This window comes from Sebastes fasciatus, chromosome 6 (genome assembly GCF_043250625.1).
Source record: "Sebastes fasciatus isolate fSebFas1 chromosome 6, fSebFas1.pri, whole genome shotgun sequence".
Classification (NCBI taxonomy): Eukaryota; Metazoa; Chordata; class Actinopteri; order Perciformes; family Sebastidae; genus Sebastes; species Sebastes fasciatus.
Window position 1 is genome coordinate 28,963,338 of NC_133800.1, and position 18,892 is coordinate 28,982,229.

Consider the following 18,892-nt stretch of genomic DNA (forward strand, 5'->3'; position numbering starts at 1 on the left):
GTTGGTAGTTTCTCCTTTGTGTTATTTGTTTAACCTGCATTCAGTCCCCATCAAACCTGAACAGAGACCGGGTTCTTTAAACTGACCTTTTCATAGTTTTCTGCCCAGCTGTCGTAGAACTGCATTCGGTCTTTTGCATCAGGACTTTTACAGGACTGAAATGCAATCCTCGCATCGACCTCAGTTCTGCAGGAGTCAGCCATGATGAGAAACCTGCCATGAGACAGACCATAGATGTCATTACATGGGATTTTATTGTCAGACAATGAAACTGTGACAGTAAACTGAGCAGATACTGCAGAGATTGTTCCCTGAAAAACTCCTGTTATAACAGCAGGAAGCTCACCTGTGATGTGTTGGTCGGTACCTGAGTGTGTCCGTGGAGCTCTGTGGACAACTCTGGTGACTGTGTTGATGTTTAGATGAGAACAAGTAAGACGAGAGGTTAACTGACATCAACTGTGGCTCGGCTGCAAGTTTTAACAGGAGGGGGTAGGGCTAGTGGAACCAGTCCAGTGAAACCTGAATCAAAAGAGGCTGGTTTAAGTGTATGAAATATGAAGCCTGTTCTAAATGCACCTCAAAGGGAGATTGTCAAGTATTTAATACTCTTATCAACATGGGAGTGGACAAATATGCTGCTTTATGCAAATATATGTATATATTTATTATTGTAAATCAGTTAACAACACAAAACAATGACAGATATTGTCCAGAAACCTTCACAGGTACTTAGCATAAAAATATGCTCAAATCATAACATGGCAAACTGCAGCCCAACCGGCAACAACAGCTGTCAGTGTGTCAGTGTGCTGACTGGACTATGACTTGCCCTAAACTGCATGTGATTATCATAAAGCAGGCATGTCTGTAAAGGGGAGGCTCGTGGGTACCTATAATACCCATTTTCATTCACATATCTTGAGGTCAGAGGTCAAGGGACCCCTTTGAAAATGGCCATGACAGTTTTTCCTTGCCAAAATTTAGCGTAACTTTGGAGCGTTATTTCACCTCCTTCATGACAAGCTAGTATGACATGGTACCAATGAATTCCTTAGGTTTTCTAGCTTGATATGATACCACTATCTTCACTCTAGCTTTAAAACTGAGCCGCTACAACCTAAAAATCACAAGTTGCGTTAATGCGTTAAAGAAATTAGTGGCGTTCAAACAAATTTGCGTTAACTCCTTATTATTGCGTTAACTTTGACAGCCCTATTGTATATGTATATATATGTACATATGTGTATGTATATATGGACTATATATATGTGTGTAAGTGTGTATTGTGTGTATATATATTCCCTGTTCTGTTTGTACCACTAGGTGTATAAAAAAAAGTAATTATGATAAAATGTGACGTAAATTTATATTTCTGTTATAATTTTCTTCTTTATTTATTTATCTTTTTATTAATTCCCTTGTGTTTAATTTTCCCTTTTATTCATCTATGTATTTATTTTATTTATTTATTTATTTATTTATTCATTCATTTATTTATTTGTTTATTTGTTTATTTGTTTATTTCTACACGATTTTCCCCTTGCATTTCACCCAATTTATTTCCCCAAACTTATTTATTTCTGTATTCTTTTCTTTATACATTTCTTTACACATAACGTTTTACATTTCTTTATGCATTTCTGCTTCATTATGCAAATGAGGGGGATGTCACTCAATGTGTGTCATGGGGTACATTTATTTTGAATATTATTTTTGCTACATTTAATGACATATTTATTTATTTATTTATTTATTTATTTATTTATTTATTTATTTATTTATTTATTTATTTATTTATTTATTTATTTATTTATTCATTTATTTATTTATTTATTTATTTATTTATTTATTTATTTATTTATTTATTTTTGATTTTAGCAGGTTCTGTCCTCCATCTATATGAAGCTGTGGTGCGTTGTAAGCCAATGTCGGCTGGGCAAAAGTGAAAACTTCATTCATTTGTCTTCTTTTCTGGTGATACACAAGTCTCTCCAGTGATTTCTTTTTTTTTTTTTTTACAATAATTATGCTAAAATTCCAACAGTATCAGCTATTCAGTGATTGTTTATGGAGCAACTTCAGGTCGTTCATCTTGAGGTCACAGCTCTCAAATTTCTTACTTTCTCATGCCTTGTGGTGCTGGACGCTTAAATTACTTTCCAAAAGTGAATATCTGTGGATATCATATTTCCCGGGTATATCACAAAAAACGAAACACATAGTTAATGCATAGCAGAGCTCTGGCGCTCGTCTCCATAATGGCATTTTTTTTGTGTTTCTTTAGTTTTTGGTGAAAGTTCACGGATTGTCTTTGTGATAGAATAATTGATTCACAAGTTAACTTAGGAAGGAAGAGGTCCCGGAGCTGATGATGTCTTACAAGGTTTATTGAAGCTTGATCAAGAAGCAATTGTCAGGTCTCCACATTGAGATGCTCTCTGCGTGAAGGCCTCACAACTCTGCCCTTCCTCCCTGGTGCTCAGTGTCTTACCCCTTATCATGTTTTGACTTACTCCGTTCCTCTGGCATCTCTGACCCATGGTTGCCCTAGCGACTGGCTCTACGGTCCCCACTACAGACACAGCTGTACAGATAACGGTGGCTCCTCTAGACAGGACTCCAACCCAATAATGTCAACAGAGGGACACTCTGACAAACACTCTGACCTTTCTACCAATAAGAGAGGAATTGATGGAAAATTCCATCACAGTCTTCTCTAGAGAAGACATCCTTAACCTCAGGGAATCCACCCCAGCAGATCTTTTCCCCAACTTTCTGGCCCCTTCAGCGGATTTAATGCACTTTTTACTGGGAGCTGTGGCCCTCGGCCGAGCGGTGAAGCGCAGGAGAGGAAAGCGCTCCGGAGCGCTGGTTCGCTTCAGACAGAGAGGACTAAAATCTCCTCTGCCCGTGATATTCCTCTCCAACTACTGTAACTAAGTGCTACTGTAACATCAGAGACGCATATCACGCCGTTCCCCGCGCTGCGCTGGGAAACTCCGACCACGTCTTGGTCCACCTCATCCCCTCTTACAGGCAGAGGGTCAAACTGGCTAGACCGGTTGTGAGAAGGACCAAGAAGTGGAGCAGCGAGGCAATGGAGGATCTGCGTGAGTGCCTGGACTGCACGGACTGTGAGATGTTTAGGACCGCCACTGACAGTCTGGACGAATACACAGAGGCTGTGACGTCGTATATCAGCTTCTGCGAGGACAGCTGTATACCGACGCGCACCAGGGTTCACTACAACAACGAGAAGCCCTGGTTCACAGCCAAACTCAAACAGCTTTGTTTGGTTAAGGGAGAGGCATTTAGGAGTGGTGACAGAGAGGGCTTTAATGAGGCTAAATATGGGTTTGGCAAGGCAGTGAGGGAGGCCAAACGGCAGTATTCAGAGAAACTAGAAGAGCAACAGGCTCTTCAAAGGACAAAACCCCCGCAAGGCAGCCAGCCTAGACGCTGTCTCACCTGCAACCCTCAAACACTGTGCATACCAGTTGTCTCCAGTGTTTACAGGGATTTTCAACACCTCCCTGGAAACCTGCAGGGTGCCTGCCTGCTTCAGAGCCTCCACCATCATCCCGGTCCCCAAGAAGCCAAGGATCACAGGTCTTCAGGACTACAGACCCGTCGCTCTGACCTCTGTGATTATGAAGACCTTTGAACGCCTTGTGCTCCACCACCAACCCCCTGCTGGACCCACTACAGTTCGCCTACAGAGCCAACAGATCTGTAGATGACGCAGTAAACATAGCCCTCAACTACATTCTCCAGCACCTGGACTCCCCTGGCTCCTATGCCAGGATCCTGTTTGTGGACTTCAGCTCCGCATTCAACACCATCAGCCCAGCTCTGCTACAGGACAAGCTTTCCCTGCTGAGCGTGCCAGACTCCACCTGCAGGTGGATTACAGACTTTATAACAGATAGGAGTCAGCACGTAAGGCTGGGGAAGCAAGTCTCCGACACACAGACCATCAGCACCGGTGCCCCCCAAGGCTGCGTTCTCTCCCCACTGCTCTTCTCCCGGAACACCAACGGCTGCACCTCCAGACACCAATCTGTCAGGCTCCTTAAGTTTGCGGACGACACCACCCTCATCGGCCTCATCTCCGAGGGTGATGAGTCTGCCTACAGATGGGAGGTTGACCATCTGGCATCCTGGTGCAGCCAGAACCACATGGAGCTGAACGCCCTGAAGACAGTGGAGATGGCAGTGGACTTCAGGAGGAACTCAGCCCCGCTCCCCCCCCTCATCCTGCGCAGCTCCCCAGTCAACACAGTGGAGTCGTTCCGTTTCCTGGGCACGACCATCGCCCAGGACCTCAAGTGGGAGCTAAACATCAGCTCCCTCATCAGTAAGGCCCAGCAGAGGATGTACTTCCTGCGGCAGCTGAAGAAATTCAACCTGCCACAGACCATGATGGTGCACTTCTACTCGGCCATCATCGAGTCCATCCTCACCTCCTCCATCACCGTCTGGTTCGCCGCTGCCACCGCCAAGGACAAGGCCAGGCTGCAGCGGGTCATCCGTGCTGCAGAGAGGGCGATCGGCTGCAACCTTCCCTCCCTCCAGAAGCTGTACACCTCCAGGACCTTGAGGAGGGCAGGGAAGATTGTGGCCGACCCCTCCCATCCCGGACACCATCTATTCCAGGCTCTGCCATCTGGCAGGAGGTTACGGTCCATCAGGACCAAAACCTCACGCCATAAAAACAGTTTTTTCCCCATGGCAGTGGCTCTCCCCCTCTTTCATACACTCTAAATAGCACCCCCTACTGTATCCCTCTCTCTCCCTCTGATACCTGATTATTTGAACTCCGGCAATATTTGCACTATCTGTTTATATCATGTTTATTTTTGTTTATAGCTTATTTTGTATATTGTATATTCTTAGAATTTAAATTTTTTTTGATTCTATTTTATTCTAACGTTTTTATCTATTCTTTTGTTATTATACTGTTTGACTTGCACCAACATAACCAAAGCAAATTCCTAGTGTAAATCTTTTACACCTGGCAAAAAACACAATTCTGATTCTGATTTTGATTCTGAAGACATGAGCTGCCATGTCTTCTCTCTCATCCTGTCGTGTCAGCGTTTCACCACTTGAGGGTGCAATCAGACCAATCCCATCATCCTACTCTCTGTCACATTATATTCATTGCATATAGAGGCGTGCTGGCAGCTCCTCTTGAAGCTCTCCCGGTGGTCTGTTGTTCCTCTGTGGCTAATTATCTCTCTGTCTGAAGTGCTGCATCATCTCCTCCTGCTGTCAGACACACTAACTCAAGGCTGCTAACTGGCAGGTACAGTTGAGTTTCCACACAATACTGGACCTGCAGCACACGCTGCTGTTGTTGCCAGGCAGTCTGGGGATGGAGCAGTTATGGTTAAATTAATTTAATACCAAAAAGAAGCAGTATATCACATGGGGGAATCGGAAAAACTGGGAATTGGCAGATGGGAGAAGCAGCGTTTATTGCATACTGATTTCACACATTAGGAATTAATCCCTAGCGTGCCAGCACACACAAACACACACAATATTCTCTGTCAGCAACTTTGCAGTGTTGCACTTTTTTTCACATTAGGAATGATTTTCTGGCAGGTGACCTTTACCCTGTGGCTCCAGCTTTTTACCTCCTGGGGGGACATAAGGTTAATACACTGTGGCGCTAAAGATTTATATCTTTGCATGAATTAACACCTGAACAAATGGACACGTTTACAATGACTTCATTGTGCTGAAATCAACAAGGTTGACCAGGCATAGCTGCAACAGATGGGCCCAGGATGTTTTTTTTTACACATTTAACATCACATATGTATCCAGTTTAATCAAGAATAATGGTTTATTGGCTAATTCATTATGCATTTATATCAATTAAAACAAACTACGGCTGTCAAAGTTAACGCTATAATAACGCATTAACGCAAATTTGTTTTAATACCACTATTTTCTTTAATGCATTAGTTTTAAAGCTAGAGTGAAGACTGGCATCATATGAAACTAGAAAACCTAAGGAATCCATTGGTACCATTGGTGGCATACAGTACTAGCTTGTCGCCAAGGAGATTAAATAATGCTCCAAACTTGCGATACATTTTGGCGAGGAAAAACTGGCATTGCCATTTTCAAAGGGGTCCCTTGACCTCTGACCTCAAGATATGTGAATGAAAATGGGTTCTATGGGTACCCACAAGTCTCCCCTTTACAGACATGCCCACTTTATGATAATCACATGCAGTTTTGGGCAAGTCATAGTCAAGTCAGCACACTGACACACTGACAGCTGTTGTTGCCTGTTAGGCTGCAGTTTGCCATGTTATGATTTGAGCATATTTTTTATGCTAAATGCAGTACCTGTGAGGGTTTCTGGACAATATCTCATTGATTTGTGTTGTTAATTGATGTCCAATAATAAATATATACATACATTTGCATAAAGCAGCATATTTGTCCACTCCCATGTTGATAAGAGTATTAAATACTTGACAAATCTCCCTTTGAGGTGCATTTAGAACAGGCCTCATATTTCATCCACTTAAACTAGCTTCTTTTGGTTCTGGTTTCACTGGACTGGTTCCACTGGCCTTACCCCCTCCTCATCAGACATGCAGCCTGGGGCCACTGTTGAGGAATGATAATTAAGTGACGCACCCTTCTGCTCAGATAATGATCTCAGTTAACCTCTCCTCTAACTTGTTCTCATCTAATCATTTAAATTCAACACAGTCACCAGAGTTGTCCACAGAGCTCCACGGACACACTCAGGTACCGACCAACACATCACAGGTACACATTTAAGGTACATTTTGAACAGATACAAAATGTGCGATTAATTTGAGATTAATCGCGATCAACTATTTTAATCGATTGACAGCCCTAAAGCAAACATCTGTGACAATTTGTCTTTATTCATTTTTTTTCCAGATGATCACAGCTACTGTGTAAATCACAATTGCAGCTATCTTAACTTAACTATATTTATACTGTATATATATAAATATATATTCTTATATTTCTCATTTCTCATTTTTATTAATGATTTATTTGATGCTACATATATTGTGTTATATATTCTAGCATTTTGTTCATAATTTGCATTTTACATACCTTTATTTCTATTTTTCTTATAATTATTTATGCTTATATTAAGCTTATATGCTTAAGATCCCCATCCCATAGAGTAACACTGTCATTCAGTTTAACACTACACCCTGTTATGCATCATTGGTGTGTTGTTGTTCCACCAACAAAAATCCATTTGTGTTGTTTCTTTTAACGTTTCTTTTTTTTTATAGAGGAATTTCTGCTAATAACAACGGTGTTTGAGAGCTCACCATACATAAGGTTTAACAATGGGACCTTATGTGATGCCAGCCGTCTGGGATCTTAAGTTAACACAACATCCGTGTAAGGTGTCAGTGGATGGCACGAGTGGCCCGTCCCATCTGTGCAGAGCAGCCGGGGTGCCGGAGCTGGTCCCAGCTGGAGACGGGCAGCGCCATGTGGCAAGCTGGCAGCTCTTTGACTAGGACATGATGCAGGCTGCGTGTGAAGGAGCAGCTAAAAAAAAAAGGAAATAATGCTGCCTGAATGTTGTTTAACCCCTAAAATTATGTTCCATTATTCATCAGTCATAAGCAACAAAAACAAGTTTTATCAAAGAATATGAAGTTGGTGTATGAGAGCCTGTTATAATGGTTATTGAAAACTATAATATTACTACCCAATAGTGTTCATGTTCCTACCTTTCATTCACTGAACCTTATTTTCTGCATATGTCACATGCTAGAAACTGATCATTGGATTATTTTTCGTGCTTATTGCTTGTCATACTTTATCACACGCTGTAGTTATATTGTGTGAAGTGTTGCCTCACAACAACATGTTCTCAACCCACCTCGTCACATACAGTATTGATGCTTTGTCAGACCCCTCGGTGTCACTTTTCGGTCGCAGTAAACACGTGCTTAATGTTGTGAATTCAACAAAAACACTTGCTTAGGGTTAATCAAAGAAAAACTTAGTAAGGTTTAGGGAAAAAACAACATGATTGGGCTTAAAATGACTACGTTTGTACAGTGAAAATGTGACTTGACTTGTGAACACGAGGCGATCAGCTGATTGTAAAGTGAAAGTGAAATGCAAGGGACACGAACCGCGGTCGCCTGGATGAAAGCCCTGTGTTTGTTGGACCCATCCACCTCACCGCCCGCCCTTCCTGTATGTCACTTTCGCTCTTTAAACTACATCACCACCACACCATTGTCCCTGTATGTTGACTGTTGCTGCGGATGGGTTTACATTGTAGTTAATGGAAATCCCGGTGTGTCGCATTGCAGCACTAAAGGGTGCCTTTGTCATGGTCCTGGGTTTTGGTTGTAGTTTGTTTCCTGTTTCATTTTGAAAGTCACTCACCCCTTGTGTCAGGTCTGGTCTTTGTGTTTTCCCTCATTTGATTTTTTGTCTGCCTCGCCCTAATTTGTCCCACCTGTGTCTCATCACCCTGCTCTCCTGGTGTATTTAATCTTTTCTGTTTCTTGTTAATCGTTGCTCCTGGTGTGATGTGTTTCTCCCTTGAGAGAGTTTTTCTAGTGTTTTGTTCCCTTCCTGGCGGTCCATTTGCATTTTTGTATGTGGTAAGTTTTTTCATTATTTAATCTATAGTAAGTACTGTACAGGTCGGCTGGGGTTTGCTTGGTGGTTCAATCTCAGCTCATCCTGTCCACATGGTGAACTGAACCCCAATAGCTCCTCCCGATGGCCAGGCCTGTGTCTTACAGTTGGTTTTGTTTATTTCATGATATAACATATTTCTTTAATTGCATTTTTATTATATTTTTACCCCGCATTATCATCCTCAAACCTGTCTGCACGGTTGACAATCAGATTCTGAATATGGGCTGGATTTAGTAACTCTATCCTGTACAGTATACCATTGTGAGAGAATGATTGATGACGTCCAAGCTGCAGGTAGAATAGAGGGGTGATTATGTTACTGCTGTAAGTTTGACCTTAGTTTCCAAGACACCTGAGAAACCACCATGGTAACAGTGTAGCTTACCATCGCTGGCTTATCAGACAATATGATAACAATAAGAGCGCTAATTTCAAGTGTACAAAGAGTCAAAGAGGGACTACAAGGTGAACGATTAAATCAAAATCTTAGGTCATTATGTATCTGGACAACTGTTGCTAATTAACTTAAATTATAAATGTAATGACAAAAAAATTACTGTCCTTATAAAAGATAAACAGTAGCTCTCTTGGAATTTCCCCCACTGAGATCAAGATTTAAATCCTCATATCTGAGTTCTGAATCTCAAAATAAGATGGAAAAAGTGAGAGTATAAGACAGGTAGAAGCAGGACAGGCAACCTCAAACTGTCCTCATCTCTTAGATGATTTCTGCCTGATGGGAGGCGAAGTGGAGTCATCGGTAAATCCCTGCTGGAGTGTTACCGATGGGAGATTAGTGCGTATGAAGTGAAGGTGTGCCTCCGGGGGTCTGTATCTCCATTTATCACACAGCAGTGTCCTTACCCAACAAATATCTGCTTTCTTTTTCCAAACAGACTGAGCGGAAGAGAGAAAGATCTGGCACACAAGAAGAAACTACTCTAATTATAAAAAAAAATAACTATATAAGCTTTTAAGTATCTTGTATTTCAAGGATTATTTTTTGGTGGTGGTTTTCTTTAATACTTTATCCAAATGTGTTCAATTATGACAACGTATCGAGTATTAAAACTGGACAGTCACTTGCTTTTCTTATTTTTTTAAGTCTGAGTAGTCATTCAGAATGTCAAGGTCATTGGAGACAACTCCAAGTTCAGTCTCAAGTCTGTCAGAGCAAGTTTCAAATCAACTCACAACTCTCCAAGCAAACTATAACTCTTTCAGGTCTCTGTCTGCTGATCATTAACAAGAAACAGCATGTCAACATTATGTTTTTAAAGCTGTGAGAATAATGCTTTTTACATATAGTGAGACCAAGACATCAAGTTTCAGGCGCTTTCTGTGACTTAAAGAGGACCTATTATGCTAATTTTCTCTTTACTCTTTATTTTTCTCATACCGCTTTTCACCGTCTGTCAGAAACGCTCTGTTTGAGCTAATGCCCCGCCCCCAAACAGCCGAGTCTGCTCTGATTGGCCAGATGACCCACTCTGTTGTGATTGGTCAACTAAACAAACTCTTCAGACTCCGCTCTAACTCCACTCTAACTAGCTTTGTTTGAGGGCGTGCCAAACTAGCCGCTATGGTAGGTATTATGCAAATGTGGTACTTGGTGACATCACCATGTTACGGAAGAAAAGGTGGGACTTCAAGCAAGGCATTTCAGGAAGTTCAGAAGCAGTGTTTCTGTGGGGGACTTCGGGCTTTGTAGCTTTGCAGACCTTTTACATGTGCAAAAAAAACGACATAAAACAATAAAGGAAAGCAAAAAGGCACAAAAGCATAATACAGTAGGTCCTCTTTAAGCTCACCTACAAGTCCAAGTCTCACGTATCGAGACTACAGCTCTGCAGTCAACATTAATATTATCTTCTTTTGACATATCAAATCAAATCAAATCAATTTATTTTTGTATAGCGTCAAATCACAACAGAAGTTATCTCAAGACGCTTTATATATAGAGCAGGTCTATGACCGTACACCATAGCTTAGAGACCCAACAGGATCCACCAAGCGCACTGTGGCCAGGAAAAACTCCCCGATTACTGGGAAGAAACCTGGAGCAGAACCGGGCGCAGGGCGGGCGGCCATCTGCCGAGACCGGCTGGGGGGATAGATAGATAGAGAGATAGATAGATAGATAGATAGATAGATAGATAGATAGATAGAGAGAGAGAGAGAGAGAGAGAGAGAGAGAGAAGCAGCCACAATAGCAGTCTAGCAGCTGTAATAGCTAATACAAGTAGGACTGATAACACAAAACCAATAGTGGTGGATGGAAAGAGTGATAATACAACTATCGGAAAGCCAGCACTGTCCAGCATCTCTCCTCAGTACGTCCATGTGTATTGGTGTGGGACGTCCCTGCGATCGATGCCCGTGCGTTGGTTCCTGCAGCATCAGCATGCTTGCTGGGAGCTCTTGATGTCTTTGGCAGTGATTGAGAAGTGTTATTCTCCAGGCTGCCACATTGTCACTAGGTGTTGGAAATCCCTCGTTAGCATTGGTAGTCCCTCGTACAGACGTAGTTAATTAGGGATGGTAGCAGTTGGTGTCAAGCAGGCACCGACGCGGCAGCAGATGCAGCCACAATACCGGAGACCACCAAGATCCAGGTAAAACCCTGCTCCAAGTGTACCCATGCTCCAGGTATAACCTCGCTCCAGGTGTGACCCCGCTCCACGGTTAGCTGCGAGACAAGGAGGCACAAGGACTCCCGGGAAGGAATGAAGTGAGTAACAACATGGACATGGGACATGAGTATATACATAAATACATATACATATGACACCTCAGTGTGGCATATACAGGAAGAAACATCCCCAGTATATATTTTAGTATACCATCTAGTATGAAATATCAATTTATATCAATCAAATATCAATTTCTCCACTGACAGCAGCTCTGATAGACCAGAATGCAACATTGCTACAGTGACTTTTCTCAACAGGAAAAAACTCATTTGCCAAATTCAAATTATCTGCTGGAAAAGTCATTATGGGACATGTAGGAAATTGCTAACTGAAGGAGAACATATGTTGAGGGGTGGAGGGCACATTAAAAAGTCTTCCAACTTTGAGCACATCATGCAGTCTGCAGTATAATTTGATGATACAGTGTATAATGATGTAAAAGTATCAACGTGGTGCTTTTTCCTGTAATCTCTCATCACACCCCTGTGTAATATAAGCTAAAGGTAACACTATAGCACAGAGCCGCGTGCAGGTTTATAGCGGCGCGTGGGCTGGATACTGTATAAGGCTCTTCTGAGAGCCGTCAGGGAAGCCAATAACGACGTGAATGTGATTACTAAACCCCGGTGTTTCAGGAATAACACACTAATGAACTCCTGATTCTGGCTCGCTGTGCAGCATTAGAGCTGCCCACACTCGGCTGGAAACAGGCTGTCTGTAATGGATTTCGTTGATGGCTGTTTGTTGATTGATTAGCAATGATGTTATTATAACCATAATAATACTTCCTAATCCGTATGTGCATGCAGAAAAACAGAGTTCAGGGTATTAATGATATTGTAATGAGGAGGTTACGGTTAGGTTAGAATAGTTTGATGAATGAAACAGGTCAGGGGATGCAGTGATTGTGAGTTTGTTTGGTTTGTGTCTAGATGGTCGAGCTCTGTCTGTATTTTCTAGCTGCACAGGCCGAGGAGAAGGGTAACGGACTGCTGTCAGTTGTTTGCTGAGGTGATGACATATTTTTTTACCAGTTATATTCCCTTTCATTTCATGGCTTAGAGTTATCTCTGACTTTCCGTTCTGTGATTTGGAAAGAAGGTCGTAGGTCACTATCTCTTTTAAAGGCACCATTTCACATGACTACACTGTACAATAGTTACTGAAACTTTGCTAGAAATAACAACATAGTATGTCAACACGTTCTCATCCCAACTCGTCACATATTGACGCTTTATCAGTCCCCTCGGCGTCACTTTTCGCTCGCAGTAAACACATGCTTAATTTTGTGAATTAAACAAAAACACTTGTTTAGGATAGAAGCAACAAAATCACTTACTTAGGTTTAGGAAAAAACAACATGGATAGGCTTAAAATTACCATGTTTTTACAGTGAAAATGTGACTGGACGTTGTGAACACGGGACACGAATGAACAGCTGATTGTAACTTGAAGTGAAACGTAACTCACGGGACCCAAACAGCGATCTCCTGAATGAAATCCTTGTGTTTGTTGGACCCATCCATTCACTCTTTATAATACGTCACAGCACTTCCCCTGTGCGTTTAATGGATGGGTTTACATTATAGTTAATGGAACGCCTGGTGCGTTTAATACCGGCGCTAAAGGGTGCCTTGTGCAGCGGTATTGAATGCTGATGGCTGTGACAAAGCGTTGGTGTTTGACACCCTGGGAATGAGAGCAGGCTGAGTATGTACGCCCAACTATCCAAATTGTTTTTGTATTTTTTAAATGAAAGCAGACAAGCAGGATATTTTTAAATGTTAGGGTATACTGTTACTTGTGTCTCCTTTGCAGCAAACATTATAAAATGTTATAATAACTTTTCCTTTCCTATATTGTAAATATCTTTGTTTTATTGTCCTCCATTGGTCGCCATAATAAACCAAGAATTAGCAGGACACATGCTGAATATCTAGGCCTGTGAGCAACTTTACTATGAACAGTTTTTCAGTGATAAAGGTCCAAATATTAACAGATATGTTTAAAGATTCTCCGTGTTGCCTTTACTCTAACCTCCTTATAAAATCCAGTTCACACCAGATCCTCTGTCAAAAGTGACACCAAGCCAGGCAGCTGTTAACTTTATAGTGTCCTCTTAAAAGGCTCCTCTTATTGAGGTCCATTTCACGACCTCTATATCACTTTCCCCTCAACTGGGTTTTTGTGTCTGCACTTTTTTTACAACTGCAGAAAGACATGTGACATCTCCACCACCTTTAAAGTTCATACGTGGCATGCAGGGTCATGGCCGGCCCAGCACCGGCTTAGTTTGTTTCTTTAACGGGACTGGGGACAACTTATTTATGCTCATTTTAAAGGAAGAGGAACTACTGTGTACGATCAATAAAGATATATATTTTTTAATTTATATATCACACAGCAACAAAATTATTTCCATTAGTAAGTATTATGTCTAAGGAATCCATGTGGGATAATACACAAGTATATAATGGCCAATCTCACTTCACTTCTTACTAACCTCACCTGTCTAGACCGCCTGTGTTTGTATTGGTACTGCAGGAAAGTTTGTCCTCCTCCTCGACCAATTTAAAAGTGAGGATACATCCAGGAAGATATTTTTAGTACTCCATCGCGGCGTTTATATCAGTCAGCACTTACCCTACTTCTACTTGTACAAAATGTACAGTACATGGTGTGAGCGTTTTAGTTAAGGTGAGCTAAGGCTGCATTTATACCGTACCTCGGACATGTACATAAACATGACCATATAGTAAGAACTCACTACCTGAACCCAAATCTGATATGATTTAGTAATAATCATCTTTAAATGGTTGTATGTTATAGTTATATGTTTGTAATCTTAAATGGTTTGGTTTAAATCTGTCATAAAACCATATACAGGACAAGACATGCTTTAAAAAATGTACACTATATAAAAAAAAAGATACCAAAACAAAGTGCAACGATCCAATAGATTATGGGTTATTTACTGTATATGCAAATACCAAAAAGAAAATTTGGTAGGTGGATGTGTCAAACAAACACAAGGCTTTCATCCAGGAGACCGCTGTTTGTGTCCCGTGCGTCACGTTACAATCAGCTGTTCGTTCGTGTCCCGTGTTCGCAACGTTCAGTTTCATTTTCACTGAACAAACGTAGTAGTTTTAAGCCCAACCATGTAGTTCTTTGTCTAAACCTAACCATAGTCCTAACATGACGCCAAGGGTAACTATAGTGGTTTTGATGCAGAAAATAAAGTGACGCCAAGGGCCGTGACAAAGCGGCGGTATGTGACAAGTTGGGATGAGAACATGTTGCAGCATGGGTATGCCTACTGTATATGCAAATACTAAACATAGAATTTAAAAATAAATAGAATATAAATAGAAGATGTTGTGCATAAATATGGAAGAAAAAAATGCTAAAAGTTACCATAACTCATTTCCATAGTGGTCCTGGCCTGTCAAAATCATAACAACAAAAACTTCTGTGAACGAGATCTATTAAAGACTTGTAGACTCATCTCTAGACTTCCTTTAAGAGCTAAATACATTTATCTAATCCAATCCTCCCTTTCTATGCTTCCTCATCCCTTCCTTTTTCTATGAAACATCTTTACCCAGCAACACAAATACCCAATCAGCCTTCACGTTCCTCCGCTCAACATATTCCAGAGTAAATCTTGTCCCGCTGTGAGGGGGGATGACGTGTTAAGGTTGAGGATCACTTACACGCCTTATTGTTATGACTTATGATTGGCAGGAGAATCTCCAGAGACAGCTGCAGGAGGTCTAGTGTGTCGTCGGCTGGCTGGGTGGCAGACAGTTTCTCTGGCATGTGGGAAGTCCAACGACTCCGGAGAGTCAGCAGCCTGACGTCCTCCCTTCTGCATGACCAACATGTACTTTAAACTACGTCATGTCTTGATTGAAATGATGGAGGGTCACCTTCAGTGCCTAATGCATACAATAAATATGTTTTATGCACATTTTCGGTCCCTCAACCCAAAAACTAATGGTGAGTACATTTGTTGCATTAACACCTGTAAAAAAAGGTTCATGACTTATGATCAAATGGCAGGACTTCCATTTATACATGTGCATTGGCAAACTATCTGAGGCGGACTTAAAGGAACAGTCAGACATTCAGGGAATCACGCTTGTTTGCCATCAAACCAACAGCAGAAAAGTTCAAAGTCAGCTGAGTCTCATCCCCCCAAGGCATTCAAGGGTCACCTGGCTTTTGTTCGGAGTGCGAGTACGGGACTTTTCAAATGCTTCATGCATTCACTAGACCCAGCTGCTGGTCAAGAAATAGCTTGAATGCTTGAGCTACATAACTTCTTTAAAATAACATCTCATCTTCTGTTTCTATTAGGGCAAAAGTCAGACTTAATAATAGGCAATAATAACACGTTAACGCAGATTTATTTTAACGCCACTAATTTCTTTAACGCAACTTGCAATTTTTAGGTTGTAGCGGGTTCAGTTTTAAAGCTAGAGTGAAGCTACTGGCATATGAAACTAGAAAACCTAAGGAATCCATTGGTACCAACCATGGCATACTAGCTTGGCACAAAGGAGACTAAATAACGCTCCAAACTTACGCCACATTTTGGCGAGGAAAAACTGGCATGGCCATTTTCAAAGGGGTCCCTTGACCGCTGACCTCAAGATATGGGAATGAAAATGGGTTCTATGGGTACCCACGAGTCTCCCCTTTACAGACATGCCCACTTTATGATAATCACATGCAGTTTGGGGCGAGTCATAGTCAAGTCAGCACACTTTTATATACATACATCTGCATAAAGCAGCATATTTGCCCACTCCCATGTTGATAAGAGTATTAAATACTTGACAAATCTCCCTTTAAGGTACATTTTGAACAGATAAAAAATGTGCGTTTAATTAAATATTTGAATCGATTGACAACCCTAGTTTCTATGTGTTAAGGAATAAACAAAAAAAGACAGTTATGAAACTGTTAGTGAGGCTAACTGTCTCCCTTGCATCCAGGCCTTGAAGTATCTCTGTACTGGCAATAACAAGATGGAAGTGATACAGATGCTCATATTAGAATCATATAGTGTTAATCGCATGAGGCTTTATCTCATCCCTACCATGACATAGATATGGAGAAGATTGCAGACAAAGATTCTTGCTCACCACCTGTTGTGGGTTGATGTCCATCAGTTACTTCCCCTCTATGATGCAATGCTTTTAGAATAACTACTTTTCTTTCTTTCACTTCTTTTGCTCATTTTAAATGCCATCTGCATCTGACCGAGCTCAAATTATGTCTGATTCATACTTATTTGGGTTTCTGGGTCGAGACTATTTAATTGAAAAAGGTAGCAGCTTTGGGACTTTGATTAATTATCAGATGTCCACCACAAATCATAATGATTTCTATCGGACGGCTGCAGCAGTTTTTTGAAAAGAAATGTTCTATCCAGCGACCCACATCCGCTGATGTTTTTCAGGTCAAGGAAGAAATGCGGACTCTTTACATGGAGGACCTGTTTATGGTCCAGAAGGCAGCCTGTCAGCAGTTTTTTTTATCCTCACAGACCTAAATAAACCTCCTGACATCCTAAAAATTTGGGATTTTACAGCCGAATGGCTCAAGTGGCCCCAGGCGGGCGGGTGTGACCGAGCTGCCAGGGTCACAAAGTGGCAAAATGAAAGCTGCCAGCAAAGTGATTGGGTCTCCCTGATGATTCTGAGGGGAGTTTGTTCTGGACGTCTCAGAGGAGGAGGAGGAGGAAACTTTAATCATCTCAGTAGAGAGTAAAGTCTCAGCTACTCGCATCTGGATAATTAGAGGGAACTATTGTGTCTCTTTATACCTGAAGACCTCGGATTCATCTCTTGTTGGATTAACTCTGAAGGCCTCGTCGACAAGAGCTCAGCAGCTGCTTCTCCTGGTGTGTCTATCTATCTATCTATCTATCTATCTATCTATCTAACACTATTTAAAACTACCTAGTTTTATTCTTGCTATTGCCGTGCTTGAGATGAAGGACAGAAAAGGTGAAATATGTTATCAGACCTTATGTCATGAAGAATATTCTCTCATAAGATGAAAATGTGACAAAATCCAGGAACCAAGTCAAAAACTCCAAAATCAAAAGTAAAAAAGGTCAAGTCAAAAACTAAATGTGACTTTAAAGTGGGAAAAGACACGTTTTTTTGTTTTACTGTAATCATTATGAAGTGAATGTTGATAGCACAATGTAATGGTTATAGAATAATGTCCCCATTAGAGTTTTGATTGGTTCCTTATAAGCTTCGCTTTCACAATGCTGTTCTGTCTGCCACGGGAAAGTGAAGGCTCCATTTTTGACACAAAGGAAGAGCATCAACTATTATTATCAAAACAGGGAGAGGATAGTGCATTTGTTTTCCCCGGTAGCTATCGGTAGCGATCCTCAGTTACTATAGAGTATCAGTGTTAGTTCTTTGCAGTTACTATCCCTTGTAATGGGAATGGTGGAAAGTGGAACAACCAAAGTGACCCCGGAAAACAAAATGCAGCGTGTCCTGTGTTGTAGGTTAATGTTACAAGGATTTGAGGAAAATGTGATCTGGCTGTCTTTGCAACAGCGGCGCCAACAATAATACCACTTGGAAATGCTGGCTTTAACCAGTGGTGGAGGAAATATTCAGAATCAGATCATTTACTTGAGTAAAAGTATCAATACCACACTTTAAATATACTCCATTACGGTACTTTAATGTTGCAGTTGGTCGAGGTGGAGCTCATTTTAACTGCTTCATATACTATTGGCTATTTAATGTATAAAAATGCATCATATTTTTTTAACCGTTTTGTTTTTAAAGTCTTGCAGTAGTTGTTAAATAAATGTAATGAAGTAAAAGTACTAAATATACAATATCCATTTGAAATTTGGTGGATAAGAAGTATAGCATAACATGGAAATGTTCAAATAAAGTGCAAGTACATCAAAATTGCACTTCAGTACAGTGCTTGAGTAAATGTACTCAGTTACTTCCCACCACTGGCTTCGATTAAACGGTTTAAAATGAAGTGATTCAATACAAATAATGTTTGAGAACTGTTCATCTACTTTTTATCCATCTATCTATCTATCTATCTCTCTATGTATAGAAGCCGTGTACTGACAACAGAACAGCGGTGACTTCATAGAATTTGTATTTGACCTATCTTCTTTGACCTATGGGATGAATCACTATACCATCTGAGGCGTTTCCGCTGGACACAGTTATAAATATAGGCGTCCTGCAGCATTGTAGGTAGTCACGCCAAGAAGTGATGGAAGGGGTGAGAGATTTGCAGGAGGGAGCTGACAGGTTCCTTTTCAGACAGTAACAGATATCTGGAGGCCTGTGGTGAAGACAAATGCTTCTGTCAACACTAATGGTACATTCACAGTAAAATAGAGGCAGAAAGCCTGAACAGTAACCAACACAATACCTCAATCTATTGACCCTCCACGATATATGGTCGCCCGTCCCCAGTCTAAACTTATAGGACAC

General features: G+C 41.2%; 1 protein-coding gene across 4 annotated transcripts in view; it reads right to left on the reverse strand.

Moving 5' to 3' along the window:
• The window catches only part of LOC141769704 (methyltransferase-like protein 27), a 30,035-nt gene that overhangs the window by 2,110 nt on the left and 9,033 nt on the right, over window positions 1-18,892 (reverse strand). For 2 of the 4 annotated variants that reach the window (XM_074639058.1, XM_074639059.1), the window contains exon 2: window positions 87-213. In XM_074639058.1, coding sequence (XP_074495159.1) covers window positions 87-203 — 117 coding nt within the window. In that variant the 5' untranslated portion in view covers window positions 204-213. Of the gene's footprint in view, window positions 1-86; window positions 214-346; window positions 521-18,892 lie in introns of those variants that run through there. The other 2 variants (XM_074639056.1, XM_074639057.1) reach the window with 2 other exon arrangements.